Genomic DNA, 17,240 nt, shown 5'->3' on the forward strand with positions numbered 1-17,240 from the left:
TCAATTCTCTTCCTTCCTGAAATTCATTTATCTTACATCGATCGACAACGTAAATGTCAGAGACCGTCGTTATAAATATCTATGAAACGTCAATGTAATGTAACGAGCGACGGATATATAGAAATGTAGTTCCCTGTTATTTCTAGTTTTCCGAAACAACTGATAATAGCGACAGCGTGTAACGGCAATAAATAAAATAGCAGGCTATTGTATTTCGTTCTAAATAAAAAAAAAAAAAAAAAAAAAAAAAAAAAAAAAAAAAGGATCATTGCAGCGGAGAGTATCGTTGAATTATTAATAAGTTGAAATGTTAATTTAACACATGCATCGAATTTAAGCTTGGCTCAAGTACGTTGTTGATTGGATTTTTAATTTGGTCCTTTATGGAACTAGGCTAATTAACCTGCTCAGTTTTTAATTATCTTTCCTGATTACATTGTAACAGATTAGCTCTGACGATTTATGAAAGTTAATGTTCGTGTACTAAAATTAAAACGTTGAACGAAGATATAAAATATGCGGAAGGCGGCGAAGCTATAAGAAGTAAACAAGCGATGCTCTTTAATATTGATAATCGTTAGATTGTATTCTAATGATTAACCGATTACTTTAACGAAAGTGAATATAATACCTTTACTTTCGTTGCATTCATTATTACGTTTATATATAAAATTTGCTGCTATTAAATTCATTATGATAGTGAAAGAATAATTCCGCCGGAATATTATATCGAATTTCAACGTTAAATGATTATTAAATTATAAACGATGATAAACCATAATAATAAATTATGTCTACCACGTAGTAGGTACGAGAAACGTATAAAATTCTGTTCAACATACACATAATAAAATAATAGAATAAACGAATTGCTAGCTAATTGTTTCATTATAATTCGATGAATAATATCGTAAGTTAATTTCGCGTATATTCAATTACTGAAACACATTGTGTATAATAAGAAATTTTAACATCAAATTACCAAGTAATTTAATTTCTGATCTCGAGATAATCCGCGTGATATCCTCTTTATCCTATCGATATTAAATTTTCACGAAGAAGTTAATTTCAAGCGAATGGTAATATTAATCGAATGTTAAGCACGTATTCTTTGCTACGCTGTCACAATGCTATGTTAATTTATCAAGTCGATAAACTTTTCGACCGGAACACGTAATACGCAAACTTTCACCAACTAATACGAGTTGCAAATTATTAACGCGCTATTCGTTTCTCTAACGTTATTAACTAAGAACTTGCACAAATTTCTATTCAATTTCGAGCAATATACGCTGGAATAACGTTTGAGACGTTGTTAAAAGTGGAAATTGCGATAAACGAATCGTTGACTTTTATCGCTTTCCTACTTACGTGTTACGGGTTTGTATTTGTCGAAAATTTCGACAATGTTCTGTCTATTAAAGAGAAATTACATTCGTCGTTCTCACATGTAAAGTTACTTCACCAATTAACATGCAACGCGCGTGTTTCGTAACACAGACAGCACTATCCTTTAAACCTTGCTGCGATAAATAGGTAATAATAATAATAATAATAAACCGATAATTAATACAATGTTTATGCTGTATAGAGTGTACTATATATCTATATAATAATCTATGTTTAATCTGTGCATTGAGGTTGAATGATAACTCCGACAAATGTGAATGAGAACTCCACGTGCGTAAATGAATTTCATTTTGTAGCCGACAGATGAAATTTGATAAATTATATATATAATTATATATATACTGACAAAATGTTATTTTCTATCTACTTTCTATTATCTAATTTTTATTTTAAAAATAACATTTTGCTAGTTTTAACTCGACTTAGTTGGCGAAAAAGTCGAATTTGCAAATTTATCAAGTATACTTAAACGACGGTATGTTCCGGAATAAGTAGGACTAGATAATCGACAGGAGGTGGTTTCACGTGTGAAAATAAGTCGAAAACGTAAAATAACATTTCTTCGTAGAACGCTTTGTTTCCCAGAAAAATAAATTTGAAAATTTCTCATTTAATCGTTAACATTTATTATCTCGAAAATGAAGCCTTAAACGGGAACATGTTACTCCACATTTTCGACTTGTTTCCACACGTAAAATGACCTCCATGTCGATTATTCAGTCCCGTCCAGTCCGGAATTACCCACGTTCCGGTATGCTTGATAAATTTTCAAACTCAATTTTCTCGACAACCACGTCGAGAATGCAAAAATTTTTATGCTATATATATTTCATTTATATTTCCACGAAGAATCACGCGGTGCTTGCTTCTTCGTATCACTCGGCCCGGGCACCGTACATCAAACTTGCACGTTGAACTATCTCCGCTATTTTTGTCTTTCTCATATCTATCTACATATTAAAACTACGCTGAGACAACGTATTAATAAAGAAGTATGTTCGCTTTTATAGGCAATATCATATTAATTATTAACGGAACGAAATATCAATGAAATTTATTTCCAATTATTATTTGGCTGATTCGTGATGGTTGATGAACAGATACATATATAATACATTATTGTTAAACTTTTCAACAGGTAGTTCAAACTTCGTCAATCAACGTGTTTATTTACTCGTTTTGATGAAATTCCTATATTATTACGAGAAATTCGTTACATTATCCAATGAAACAAGCGATAATGTATTTTATATTCAATTAAAATTTTAACTAAATTCAATACGCGCGTATTCGAATCTGATAATGAAAACCGTACATATATCATTTTTAAGTGCTGTGCCAGGGAATAAATGTTTCAACTATGAAACTATCGCATGCAGGTTGTATTAAGAAGGTTAAAATTATTAAAACGACAACTGCTGGAAAAGCAAGAACTAAAACTCTCGTTCTACTCGCAGAATTTCCACCCGAAATACTTAAATCATTTTTCTCTTCAGAACGTAAAAACAGCATAAAGCTGGAAAGCGCACTACTCGAACATAGTTGGCGTAATTTTAATTTGAGAACGTTCAACTGCATCGAAGTTCTTCGTTTAAAGAGGAATTCTCGAAGCATTACCCGCCTTGCGGTTCAAAGTTTTTCGAACGTTGTTGTTGTTGTATCCTCGTCATTTTTCACTGCCGGACGTGTATCAAATGCACCGCATTGGAACTATCGTTGCTGTAATATTGTAATATCGGGGAAAACCTTGATTAACTAAGAAAGTCTACTTGACCATGGGTCATCCACCTCTGTGGAACGTGTGTATACCGGAGCCATGGTACAAGAGGTTGCCTGTGTCACGTCGGAGACGCAAGAAATCACGAAACCGATAGATCGCCGGTGATCTTGTGACAACGACCATACCCAAATAAAATAAATAAATAAAAAAATCCTACAATGTTAATATTTATAATCTAATATTAAGATTATTATATTATATCGTATTAATTGTTATATTACAATAGGAAAATTAGAAATCAATCTGGAAATCTACGTGGAAGTTACAAGCGAAGCTCCAAAATAACAACTACGTTAAATATTTTTTGGCAGGAAAATCATTGGGTAGAAACTAGTTTTTATTTAAACGAAAGCCAGTTTTCAATTTCTCCAAAAGCGATACGATTCAAGAATTTTAATCGTTAATAATTCTGATTACGAATAATCATTACGAACGATTCCATTTGTTCCTCGGTCGCTCGATAATAATTTTAGATCATGGGAATTTAATTTGAAACAGTAATCAATGGAAGTGACCTGAATTTTTGTTCGGTTATCGAACAGTGACCATTATCAAGGAAAACCGAATTTTGCTTTAGTTACCGATAACCATTATCGATGGCGAAATTGATTTTCGATTATCGCCAAGCAATATCGATGAAAAAAATATTTTCTAGTCACATTCGACTATCGTCGATATTTATTGACATTGCTGATAATCGGTTTTCACTGGCAACGTAAAGGAGCTTAATTATAAAACTGATATGTTTTATTAAGCAAACAAAAAGATACGAAAATGTACGAAACAAAGCATAATATAAAAGATATCACGGTGCAACTGTTAATAAAAATATTCTACTGCGATATCTTTCATCCTATTCGTTTCATATATTTTCATATCTTTTTGTTTGCTCGATAAAACACACAATTTTTATGAATAACTGCGAACACACGTACTATTGGCTTGTTAACTAGGTGATTGCGGGTTTTGTCATTAGATGATATTGACAAAATTCGCAATCACCTAGTTTCCAACCCAATAATTATCAGTGACGTTAATAACGATTGATAATATAGCCAGTGATAATTGACAATGTAGAGCAAATTTTTGCCATCGATAATGGTCATCGATAACCAAAATAAAATTTTCTCGCCACGGATAACAGTTACTCGTAACAAAAAAAAAAAAAAAAAAAAAAATATTTTAAAAATCCGGTCATTTATGTTGGTTATTGGTAACCAAACTGAAATTTCTCTCGTCGATAACGATTACCGGCAATCAAAAAAACTTTAATCCGTTTTAACGGTTATTCGCGATCAAAAATTTTTTAATTAAAAACATCAACCTTCATATCGCAACTTTAGAAACTTCTCTTGTAACAGTTATGATGTCTTGTAATTGTAACATTTATGGCAAATATACATTTAGCGAAAAATTAGTATACAGCATGAATAGAAGTAGTCTTAAACATTACAACTGGTGATAAAGATCGTTTCGCTAAATATCGTGGCTTAACACAGCGAATAATTGACTGCTCAAATATTTTCATCGTCTTTGCGCGACGAATATTTTATGTAACTTCTGGATACGGTTTTGCAGAGAAATTAGAAATTTTAGAAATTTCATAATCACGTATAATCGTGGCTCGTCGTGCTGTTAATGAAGTTTCTAAATATTTCGTGTAATATAGGAAAAGTGAAAAGTTTCTAAGAGTCTTCGAGTATCTTCGTGCGTCTCTGTGTGCGTATAATCGAGCGTCTTTAGATCGCGAACGTAGATCGAGGAAGAAATTGCGCGTCTTTGACCGGTTAGGCGGAGCAAAATTGTACGTTAAGAGATTAAAGACTGACACTTGCCAGGGTTACGAGTCATCTAGAAAAATAAGCTCCCGTAGAATATCACCTGAACGCCAATTTTGTCTCCGACTACGAGCACACGTAGTCCTATTACGCTGTTCTCTAGGGGGAGACGAGTGGAGAGCGAAAGAGAAGGCAGAGAAGAGCTGTCCGAGGAGCATCATATTAGTTTGAGAATTTTCTCATAAAAACAGGCTGAAATTTAAAGTTGATTTGAAAGTAGAGATCGGTTTTAGAAAGGCTACCGGTTCGATTGGATCTCAGGCTGAAAGTTTCATCTACAATTATATCTCAAATATTTGTGCAATTTTATATCTTCTTGCGTGTATTGCGTATGCTAAAAATCCGCAATTTTAATTATCGCGTTTCGCACGAGACCAGCATTCGGGCAAATACTTACGAACGAGAATTTATTCAAACAGTATAAATCTTTCGCGTTAAAACTACCTAGAATTTATTTTATAATAATATGGCGTTAATTACCGTCGTTTCGGCACTTGCAATTTTTCGAGAAGAATCGCCTCATGGCGTTGCACAAACGATAAACAATTAACATTGTCGTTATCGAACTCAATTTGTTACGAACTGTCGTCGCATTCGTGCAATTTATATTTAGCATAAATCGTACGCTTAATACAACCTTACGGTTATTAGCAAATTCCTTGTTAGCATATTCCTTATTAACAATTATTTCTAGAAACGAGATAACATTTGCTTGCCGAACTTATCAGAATATTTGTCTCTCGTTCGTTTGCGTTTATTAGCTGAGCGTAATTCTCGCAGTGGTAACGCTTCTCCGGGTTCTCCAGTTGCTGTGTATGATATCGTATAAAAGATAAATGCTTCGGTTAAGAGTAAATTTCGAAAGAAACTATTCGTTAATTTGCCAAGGATTCGTATTCTTCTAATTACACTTGCTAGCCAAGTGTAACTACCACAATCGATGCCAATAGCCCAAGTTCGATCGTAACAGGCGGATCGTTTCTAACTAATTTTACGTAGAACGTTCTGATCGATATTATCGTCGTCCCACTGAACCAGTTGTTCGCGTTTATCGCGTCGCGTCTTAAAATCGGGCAATTGTCTGGTTTGCATGATTCGTTCGACGAACGGTAACGCAGCTGTACGCACAGAAACCGATAAATCGGCTCTACGAACTGATTAGACCTCTCGTATAGAAAGACGGTGTAAATGAACATAAACACGTTTGTACGCGAGAGCCCATAGAAAGGAAATTCCGCGTACGCCGGCAGAAACGACTAGCTTAATTTCAACGACAGCATCGTTTCTGAGAATTGAGCATTCATCGTTAAACATCAAAGCGTTGGCTTTCAGAGATGTACAAGTTTCTGTATGTCACGGTGTACACGTCAAACGTTCCTTGATTCGATGAAATGCAGCCTCTACTTTGCTCGATTTGTCACGGATTAGTTGCACCGTGCAAACAAGGTTTATACTTAGACTTCAAAGTACCGAACATAGATAAAACACAACGCAGGTACGTGTTCTAAACGATGACACGAGCTTCCAAGTTTCCCAAGGAAAAATTGTTTCCCGCTGTTTGCGCGGTGGCCCGCGCTGCTATTCCAACGTTCGCAACGGAAAATTTTTTCCAAATGCGCATTACGCGACACTTTCCGAAAGTTTGTTAACGCTGTAACGAGACAGGAATCGCTGCGAGAATTATAACAGTGAAATTTGAAACGAAACCAACGATGCAGATGGAAATTACGTTATTCTGGACATTTACTTGCGAACGTAGTTTATTTAGTATTAGTGAAAAATTAGCACACGGTATGAACAGTAGTTTTAAACGCACTATTAGTCTCAAAAACGATCTCGCTATTTACCGTGGCTTATCGACGTAGCGAACAAAATTGGTTTTTCCAATAATTCGATGATCTTTTTTCCGATACTTGTGTGATACATTTTCAAATCTGTTCCACATTTTGCACGTATAATAATAATAATCAGCATAGTTTTGTCTCGTTACAGCGCCAGTGAAATTTCGAAATTCATCGGTGCGATATACCCAATGGCTTGAGAAAGCGTTCCAACGTTTATCACGGAAAGTTTTCACGAATGTGCGATGCGTGTCATGCGAGATATTTGGAAATTTCGCTGGCGCTGTAACGAGACGCGAGTATTGTATTGGAAAAATTTGAAATGGATCGGAAAATGTATATGGAAGTTACAGGACCTTTCTCGAAAATTATCTGATAGATTCAAAGATACAAGATCTTTGAAAATATCGTATGGAATTTAATACTAATTTAGTGTGCAATTAAAAAATTACTATACTATTTTATTTCTCCTATATACATGTTGGAGATAAAAGGACATCGGGGCCTTTCTTTTGGAATTTTTGGGAAGACCCCCAATACTTTAGTCTAGACTTTTTATTATAGCTGCACTTAAATAATAAAACTCAGAAGTAGTTGTTTATGATTTAATCCGACTATGTTTACCCGAGATTTATGACAGTAGGCTTGGGCTCGAAGTGACACAACTGGTCGCTAAACGTAGCCACGGTCATGGCATGGACGTTTTTACCTAACAAAGCTATGGAGTAATTGTATAGATCTCCTTAAAAATATAGTTGACCCGAGGGGTACAGAGACGAGTATATAAGTGCAGTTCCATTTGGACTGAGGGAGTTCTACTTATACTGTAGACAAGTAAGTAGACAAGTTACACTTGAATTGTGGACAAGTAAGCTCAGTACGACTTAGACTTTGGAAGAAGACGTATTTGTTATCCCTTTGACCGTGGATTCGTTATTGAACCTAAGATCATTGTCATTGGCATCTCGAGTATCTAATTGCCACGGTTACTTGTCAAACTCTGTACCATATCGGTACTGTAATCATATCGGTACCAGTAAATATCATCCATATCGTATAACAACAATGGTTAATCCAAATGAAGATTCGTTACACGCCCCTAATCCCAATGAGAACTCGAGATATATGTATTTTTCTTTTCTTTTTGCTTAAAAGATGTCCTGTTTATTGTCACATTAGAATGTCAGATTCTTTTGGCACACGAAGGCTTCGTAAATATCAGAAGGAATATAACGTGGAAAAATGTTGTTTTATTTTTAAAGTTCTACGCTTCGCTACCTTTTTCCTAGTACGTTCGCTTTAGCAATAACACTGACTTTTTCGCCCGTTAAAAACGGATTACGCAGACGCGCTCACGCAGCACGTGCCCAGAGCGAATGTTGCGAGTCGATATTTTCTTTTGCGAATCGCTCTCGTTATTTCGTTGGAAGTGTTACCGTGCGGATATCAGACAGCCATTGGAAGTTATTAGACGTTAAAATTTGGCGACAGCTTCGCGTATTCCACCAGTTTCTCGATATTCCCCTTCGAACCTACAAATTGCTTCCGTATCTCGCCAACAGCTAGTCCTCGTATCTTACGCAGACGTCGATTAGAAGTAGAATTTTCGATAAAATTTAAATTTCCCTTTTCAGTTCGTACTTCGATTTATGGACTCGTACATACGTTTTTCTCTTATATATTACGTGCATTTGCATATATATCTGTTTCTCTATCCCATGCGTCGTAGTTTTTGGATGAAACCAACAGCTTGTACACACGTGCAAGATTTTATTTTTCGCGATAAATCGAACAAGAATATATTCTTTCGTGCTTCTTAATTGAGTGACATTACACCAGGTGAATAATGTACTCGAATAAACGATTTTTCTTAATACTTATAAATTACGCGACGCGTTAACATTCAATTAATTCATAAAGGAAAGCATGATAATTATATGAATCAACTTTAAGAAAATAAGTATAATTTTTAATATTAAATAACGAATAATAGAAAAGATGGAATAAATAAGTTAACAATAAAATGATAAACAATACGCGTTTGCTTATTTACAAAAATCAAAATATAAGCAGCTTAAGTAACTCAATATTTTATGGAACGTTCTTCAAAATCAATAACTACATTGTGTTCTTTCCATTCGAAAAAATTCTGTAACGTAATTTCCGCACTAAAGGACCTTCTATCGTAGCATTTTCGTCAGAGAATTTCAAATAATCTAGTTCTGCTTCGAAATCTTTTTATTACCTTTTTTTATTACGCCTTTGAATCCATCGAAAGATTTACATTAAAATTTTTACTTTGCCACTACTTTCTTTATGTCGCTGCATATCAATTATTTATTGAAGCTACTTCGTTCTAACGTGGCAATCATTCTGAAACATCATAAAAACTTGGAAGGATATTTCAAGCAAAATTACAGGTTCACATTGGCAAAATGATTCTAACTTACTTGAAAATAGTTGCTTGATTCAAGCAACTGTACACGTTAACAAAATAGTTTCAAGTAACTTGAAATTAGTTGCTTGATTCAGGTAACTTGACCAGTCTGAATCATCATAAAAACTTGGAAGGATATTTCAAACAAAATTACAGATTCACATTGGTAAAATAATAGGTTCACATTGACAAAATGGTTTCGAATTGCTTGAATTCAAATCGTTTGACGAAGCAACATGACTAATCTGAATAGTTTAATTGTCATCTTTATCCATGACTCGCATAGTCAATCGAGCCATTCGGAAATCAGATTGACCAACTCCAAAATTGAAAAGTAGTGAAAAGTAATTACAAGTATCGCAAGTGGTGAGACAATATGCGATAAAAGTGAAAAGATGAGCGTGGCGTTAAGCTCTAAGGAACTAGAGGTTTTGTGAGAATCAATCGTGTATTTGGACGATGAAATTGCGAAATTATGAGATTGTCCAAAGATGAAGTTGGTCAATTTGACTTTCGCCAGGCTCGATCGTCACTACGACAGTTCTCGCGTATCGAAACTATCTTGATGTTTGTGTCGACAGATGAGACGAATGAGCGATCGTGGCGGAGAAGGATCAGGACCAGCTCCTCAGCTAGATGGCCGAAGAAATTCGGTCGTTACGATGGAAAGAGTGTCATCGACGTTGTTTGGCAGTAATCGTCAGTTGGACGTTATGGACAACATCGCAGACCTAAAAGCGAGGAAGGTAAGGATCTTTCGTTTATTTTAGTCGCTCTATCTCCGCTAGTTTGCAGACTAAGAAAAACCGAGTTTAAAGTTGACGAACTTCTATACGATCGTGCGAAGTTAAGATTTGAAAGAACCACATATTCGTTGCTCTCCAGGTATACAATTTTCATCGTATTATTTATTATTTTATTCTTTGTAACTTATAATTATTTACACATCATATCGTTCTTTATAACAATGTACGCATACGTGGATTCATCAATTACTTTTTTTTTCTTCTTTTTTAGATGGAGTTAGAACAATTATTAAATAGGCGAAAATTAACAGTTAAAATTACGGACGAATCGAGTCGCTATGGTTTTCATTCCTTGTTCGTCAGGAGCCTCGCTAAGGAAGCACGTCTTCGTCGGTGAAGCTTATAGCATGGTCGCGAAGAAGCTTATTTTTCAATTGGAATCATAAATTATTAAGCAATAACATAGAAATTTGCTTCATCCCGCGCTCAATCGCCAGGGTCGTGTCGTAAACTCGGTATCTCCGCAGGGTAATTTGGAATTATATTACAGCGGTACAAGTTGCCGAACTTCCTCACCCGCAGAGATATCGTGATCTTCTCGGAAAACTAACATCTCGTGTTAGTTCAAGTAGCGACCCATCTTTGCCAGTAGAAGGCGCGCCAAGAGCACGTGAAAGGCTGGTCATGACACTCGCGGCATTCACACCTCGAACACAGAAAAAGATACTTGTTAACGTTCAAGCGGTTCAGATATTGATCAACTTTCGCGCGACACAAACGTTGTTCAAACTTGGAACGCTACAGGCATTTTTCAACTCTGTTACGAGCAAACTTATACATATTCATTGAAGACATACGAAAGAATACGCGCTGTATTCGTTATCATGCGTTTTTTTTATTAGAGTTCAGACTTTTATGGATCGTCATTATTGGAACAGCAAGCGTTCAGTTCTGTTCTTCCCTACGTGCTCATAATCTTGGCTGATAACCGCCATTCGCTATATACATCGTTGGTATCGACGTCAAAGGATTAATACAGACAAATACGTCCGTACAATCCGATTTGATTGATTTTAGATTTTGCATCAAACAGATCTCTATATAAACAGATAATTTCTGATTCTAAACATTTGTATTGCTTCTTCTTCCGCTTTGAAATCCTCTACAAACGCCTTTTATAGTCGTTCAACTTTTCAGCTTACAGAAAAGAACATTACGCGTATTCCTAGCAATCGCCCAAAGACTCGAACGTGTGCTTCGATAAAGCTCGCTTAACTTTCATCGACACATCGATAACTTTGCGTTCCAAGATGTTATTACGCCCTAGAATCCCTAACATAATTTTAGAACCAGAATTTCTGTGCAAAACAATTCCATCGCTTTGTCACGTTTAACGGCTCAATCATCGAAACATGTATCATAACGCACGAATTATGATAAAAAAGAAACTGTCTTTCGAATAAAAGCAATCCGTTTGCCAGGTGCGCTTAAGGATGTACAGGACGTCGACGGAGCAAGTGTACGAAATGCAGCCGCTGGAGGGTAACAGTTCTGTTCAACGTTACACTGAACAGCCGAAACAACGATTCTTTGAAATGCCTACTCTGTCGGTTTCGCCGACGTCTTCTCTCCGAAAGCGCGTCTCGGAACTGCCAAGAGCCGCGAGAACACCCGTTTTCGGTGCTGCGGGCATGGTCTGCTCTAATAGGGATCTGATATCGATCCTAAGCTCGGTAGGGTCTTCCGCGACGGAAATGTCGAAGAAGCCGGAAGATTTAGCAACGGCCAGTTCAAGTCTTAGGTTCGATGAATTGAAGGTAGTGAAGGCGATGAAGAAAATGTTCGGTAAAAAGTCCCCTAATAGCGAGGTCGTATGGGACAACACTAGTGGAACCAAAGTGGACGCTCAGGTAAGTTGTATTTCTCGTTACGATATCGTTTCTTGTTTAAGAGCCATCATAGGTGAAAGGAGGAATGAAAAAGAAAATCGTAAATCGTAAAATCTCTTCCAGAGAATGCACTTTATCGTAAAAATTAATAAAGTCAACAACAACGTGAAATTAAATAATTGTTTGATATTCTGTATTATCGATATAGGTGAAACGTGGAGAAGATAATTTGCAATCATTGCGAACAATATCGCAGTGACATTATTATCAATCGGTAATATTAAAGATAAAATTCATATGGGATGAAAACAGAGCGTCAAAAGTGGTTATTTTTCGATCTTCTTGCGAAGGGAAAATTCCTGCAAAATGTTTAAGAACGGCTCTCAACAAGGAATAAAAAATGTTATTACAGTTCCATTTTCGTGTTCGTTTTTTTTTTTTTTTTCTACATGATCCATGTGAAATAATTCTTCAGATGCTCTGCTGGTAAATGAATCGACGTTTGTAATAGAGGAAATATGAAGTACAGCGAGATCGTTGTTGGCTATTGTTCTACACCGATATCGACAAAATAATTCTTCGACAACTCTATTGATAAATCAATTGTAGTTTGAAATCAAAAGAATCTGAAGTACCATCAGTTTGTTGCTACGAGAAAAATAGCCACCAACGATCTCGCAGTAATTCGGATTCGTTCGATTTTAAACTTCAATTGTTTTACCGACAGAATCTCTGAATAATTATTTTGCTGGTAAATTCTGCTGGTATATCGATTAGAGTTTGGAATCGAGCAAATACGAAGTACAAGATGGCTATTGTTCTCACGTAGCAACAGTCTGATAGTATTTCAGATTCGCTTGATTTCAAACTTAGTTCCCTTGGTTTAATTACTGATTTATCAGCTGGATCAAAATTTAAAGAAAATGAAGATCAAGTGTAGCGCGTAAGTTTGACCTCTGCTTAATTTTTTCATCTCTACACTCATCTTTTTCAACTTCCATGTCACATTTCGTATAAATGCTAATAATTCTTTCTTTTTTTTTTTTGATAAATTCTCTTAAACGTCGCACAAGAATTTTTCGTTCGCGAGGAGGTGCAAAAATGGCCACTTTTTGACTTAGGTCAAAATTTGCAAATTTGGGGTTAGCCCCAACTTAACCACACTTTTAATCCAACATGAATTTTATTTTAATATTACTGATCTCTGATGGTGGATCTGCGATACTGTACTTAATGATTGTAAACTATCTTATCGACTTCTCATCTATATTAATAATATAGGAATATTAAATAACAGTTAAATACTTGAATATATGTTATTTGATTTGTTTTAGAACGAAGCTCATTCTCTGGAGTGAAACTTTTAGTTTCTCTTTCTTACGCGATAAAGGAGAGGTGCAAGGATTTAAATATTTATAACATTATGACCTTTATTCTTTAAGCATGAAAATATTTTAAATACAAGCATATAAATATTACATATAAATATTTCTATTTACATATACATCAAGTAAATTTACATATACATTTTCATCTTGGTAAAAAGAGCATGTAAGTTATCGTATTTACTATTACGTATTTTAACGCGAAATCTCGTTTCATAAAAATTTTCATTCAAATACGTAAACACATAATATTCATAAATTTATAAGAACAATTTTGTCCGTAGGTATTTGGTAGCGCAATTGAGAAGATATTAACGGCGCAGAAGGGAAACGATACGGAGATACCGAGGGCTTCCGGGTCGAGCGGAAAGCCCTCGGTATCTTCGAACAAACCAATGTCAGGTGAAGTGACAAATTTGTTTTGGAATAGCAAGAACCAAAAGCAGACGGAATTCAGCGAACCGTCTCTCTGTTCTTCCCTAAAGGACCTATTCAAGAAGTAATGGGGAAGAACAAATACTAATAAATGTTAAGTGTCTCTAGTTTAATTAACACTTCTTTATCTAAGAATTTCTTCCCTAAAAGACCTATTCATTATGTAATGTAGAAGCACAAATACTAATAAATGCTAAGTTTCTCTCGTTTAATTAACACTTATTTATTTAAGAATTTATTCAGAGATTAACACGACCTAATAGATGACTGACAATCTGGTGTAATTCAAATTAACGAGCTATACTTTCCTTGTACTTTCTTATTGCTATACCTCTACAATATTCTTTTATCGTATCTGTCGATTTTAATCTCACACAAATATCTAATAAATGTGTATACAGTAGTTGACGAAAATATTAGATAGAAGATTTTTGCGAATATATATTATGTGTGTTAGTGTCTTTCTTCACTTCACTTCAATGTAACGAGACGTGTCTATCATGATTACACCGGTAAAAATTGAGACTAATTTGGAAATATATATATGGAAGCTAGAAGTTGCTTATTGCAGACGTACACATAGCAAAAAACTAATGTACAATGTAAAGAGTATTTTTTAACATATGATTGATTAGGTAGCAAAAATGCTCCTACTAAAAATATTGTGACTTATTTATACAATACATAATTAACTGTCCAAATACCGATGGTAATCAATAAGCATCTTATAATTCCTATTTACATTTGTTTCAAAAGTTTCTTTCGTTTCATAAGGAAATAATAGATGCACGACACTTTTTGTTTTATATTATTTTATCGATTTATGTATGAACTATTTTGTAGTAATAGAACAAAACGAAAGAAAATTTTGAGACAGCCTAATGCATCTTGAAATTCATGAAAAGCTTCAACAAAATATTCATGGAAAGTTTCTGTAAGCGTCCGAGTACTTTCGTGAGCCGTTATATGTATAATAATTCGTTACAATGTTAGTGATAGCTTGGAAAGTGAACTATTTTTATTATACATCTTTTTACTTTCCATATTACGCTCATAGATACTCTAAAACGCCGCGATACTAACTCTTATCTATCATGTTTACGAATGCCTATAATTTGTGAAACCGCTTCTGATTTTACGGAAATTTTGCAGTTGCTTGATGAATGAAACAGATTTGTTAAGAGAATCACATGTTATAGATACCTGAACTGTGATTTATTTAATATATCTTTCCTGATTTGTTATCCTGCAACATTTCCATGTTTTACGAAGCTTTAAATTAAATTTCACAAGTTTATTTTCCTTAAGCTAAAGACGATGCTCGTGAAATATTTATTTCTGAAGTAAAAAGTAAAAATATAGCTTACATATTGCTTGTATTTAATCATGTATTACGATTAATCCTGTTGCGATACTCGTATATTTCAGTTAGGCTCTGGTTTTAGTAAACAAGAAAGATTTATAATATCTTAAGAGGATGTTTAGCATGAAATCATGCTAATAAGAAGTTTTTCATGTTTTTCTTCAGGCTTAAAATATTTTTTAATGTTGTGAAAAAATTGGGTTGAAAATGAATAAAATGGTGCAACAGGGTATTTAAACAAACTAATATCTCTTATATGAATAAGTCGAGTGATATGCTGTAAATTATTATCACAAAAAGACACCCATTTTTATTATTGTTTTCTAAATAAAATTCAATATGATTTGTTATACCTGTAATAGGAAGTTTCTTTAACTAACATTTAGTTATCGATCCTATTTTTATTGAAGTTTAACAATACTGTTCAATGTTAATAATTATTAATTTATAAGTGAAGGGTAATTCCAACGAAGAAAGATATCATTTGCAAACAAATAGCTTCCGATAAAATCAGCATTGGTACTGTAAATTTAAGATATTATAAATCTAATATGTATTGTATCGCAAAGCGGGATTCATGACGAAAAATTAAATATAAAAGTCCATGAAATTTCGCAAATTTAAACATCTCAGTTGATACAGCTTTAATAAATGTGGACAAAAGTTTAGTCTATCTCTATATTTAAATAACGCATGATATTTAATTCTACAGTATAATTAAACAAAGATTCGAAGCTGAAAATTTCGAAATATAATTGAACAATATATCGTACAATAAATGTTATATGATGTTCTGTAAAGGAGAATTGCATTTTTATGAAGAGGATCAAAGATAAAAGAGATTTTTGTTGAACGATACGACCGTTTCGAAATTCCATTTTGATCTTGTGTATGTATAGTGTATCTCGTACAAAAGATATTACAACAAGCGTCCAGTGATAATGTGAAACATTAATCAAAATTTCTAATCTCGAGTGTTTCAAGTCCCAGAACTCACCTTAATAAATATAAGAAGGACAGATTAAATTCAATTTGATTTTTCTAATTTTCTCGTTAATAATTAAATATGAGCATCAATCAATCAATAGTTCATAATGCACGGTATAATGCGTGTATAACATTTATCTGATTTCAATTAACTTACGTTTAAGCAAAATAATTATTCGAACTAGTTTATCATTCGCATTATTACACATTTTAATTGTATATATATCTAGTACAACAGAGAAAGGATGTTTTAGGATTATGAGTATTCATTTAATTTTTAAGAAGAACAATAAGATTCAATACATGTACACAATAGTTAAAAATATGAAATCCAGTCGCTTTTACATTAAGTACCATTTCCTCGTAAATGAACATACAAAAGATAAATGTCAATAACTATAAATGCCTGTTTAATGTTTCTTTTTTGTTACGATTATATATGTAAAATTAGTTCTTGTAATGAATACTGCTTATAGAAATAAGGATTATTTTTCACTTGAAATAAGTTTGCTTTGATATTTTAAATGACTGAATAAAATGCGGACAAAATATTTTAACCATACACGTAAAGATTCAAGTACGTTACATACAATAACTATAAGAATATATTTTTAAAAACGTAAGAATTTGTACTTTAGATAGCAATGCGTTTAAAAGTTATTTTATGAATTCACTTTATTAATTACTGATTTAAAATCTCCAGCATTTTCAGTAAAATGTCCAGAAAGTAGAAGAAAAGTACAACAAAAGTAGGAAACAGTCAATTTTGTAATATAAATTTATAGTCTACCGAATTAATACTGATATTTCTAAAACAGGGTCTATACACTTTCAAAATTTCAATCAAATCATATGCATAGTATTTCTTTATGCATAGTATCTCATATCCTAATTTCACCACATTGAATTTTCTAAAGAAAGATGATCTATTTATTTTAGATAACGCAAATCCTTTATTTTAGATATGCAAAGTCAAATATATTTTTGTCAATAAAGACACAAAAAATCTTAGATGTCTAAATGTCAGCTTTAAGAACAGTAGACTTGCCTGCCTTCAAACTTAAATGTCCTTTCCAGTAGTAAAACTTAAATAACATTAACAACGGCAGTAATATTTACGCCTACAGAT

The 17,240-nt window shown here is 33.8% G+C and overlaps 1 protein-coding gene and 1 long non-coding RNA gene across 2 annotated transcripts in view; both read left to right on the forward strand.

Annotated features, from left to right (window-relative positions):
• The window catches only part of LOC125384752, a 101,941-nt gene extending 87,968 nt beyond the window's left edge, over window positions 1-13,973 (forward strand). The window contains exons 3-5 of the mRNA XM_048404615.1: window positions 9,888-10,052; window positions 11,534-11,962; window positions 13,611-13,973. Of these exons, the coding sequence (XP_048260572.1) occupies window positions 9,888-10,052; window positions 11,534-11,962; window positions 13,611-13,829 (813 nt within the window). The 3' untranslated portion in view covers window positions 13,830-13,973. The remainder of the gene's footprint in view (window positions 1-9,887; window positions 10,053-11,533; window positions 11,963-13,610) is intronic.
• Window positions 10,053-10,646, forward strand: LOC125384758. Its single transcript, XR_007223518.1, has 2 exons — window positions 10,053-10,191; window positions 10,324-10,646. It is a non-coding gene; the product is annotated as an uncharacterized LOC125384758 (long non-coding RNA).
• Window positions 13,974-17,240: the final 3,267 nt, after the last annotated feature.

Source organism: Bombus terrestris, chromosome 3, assembly GCF_910591885.1.
Source record: "Bombus terrestris chromosome 3, iyBomTerr1.2, whole genome shotgun sequence".
NCBI lineage: Eukaryota > Metazoa > Arthropoda > Insecta > Hymenoptera > Apidae > Bombus > Bombus terrestris.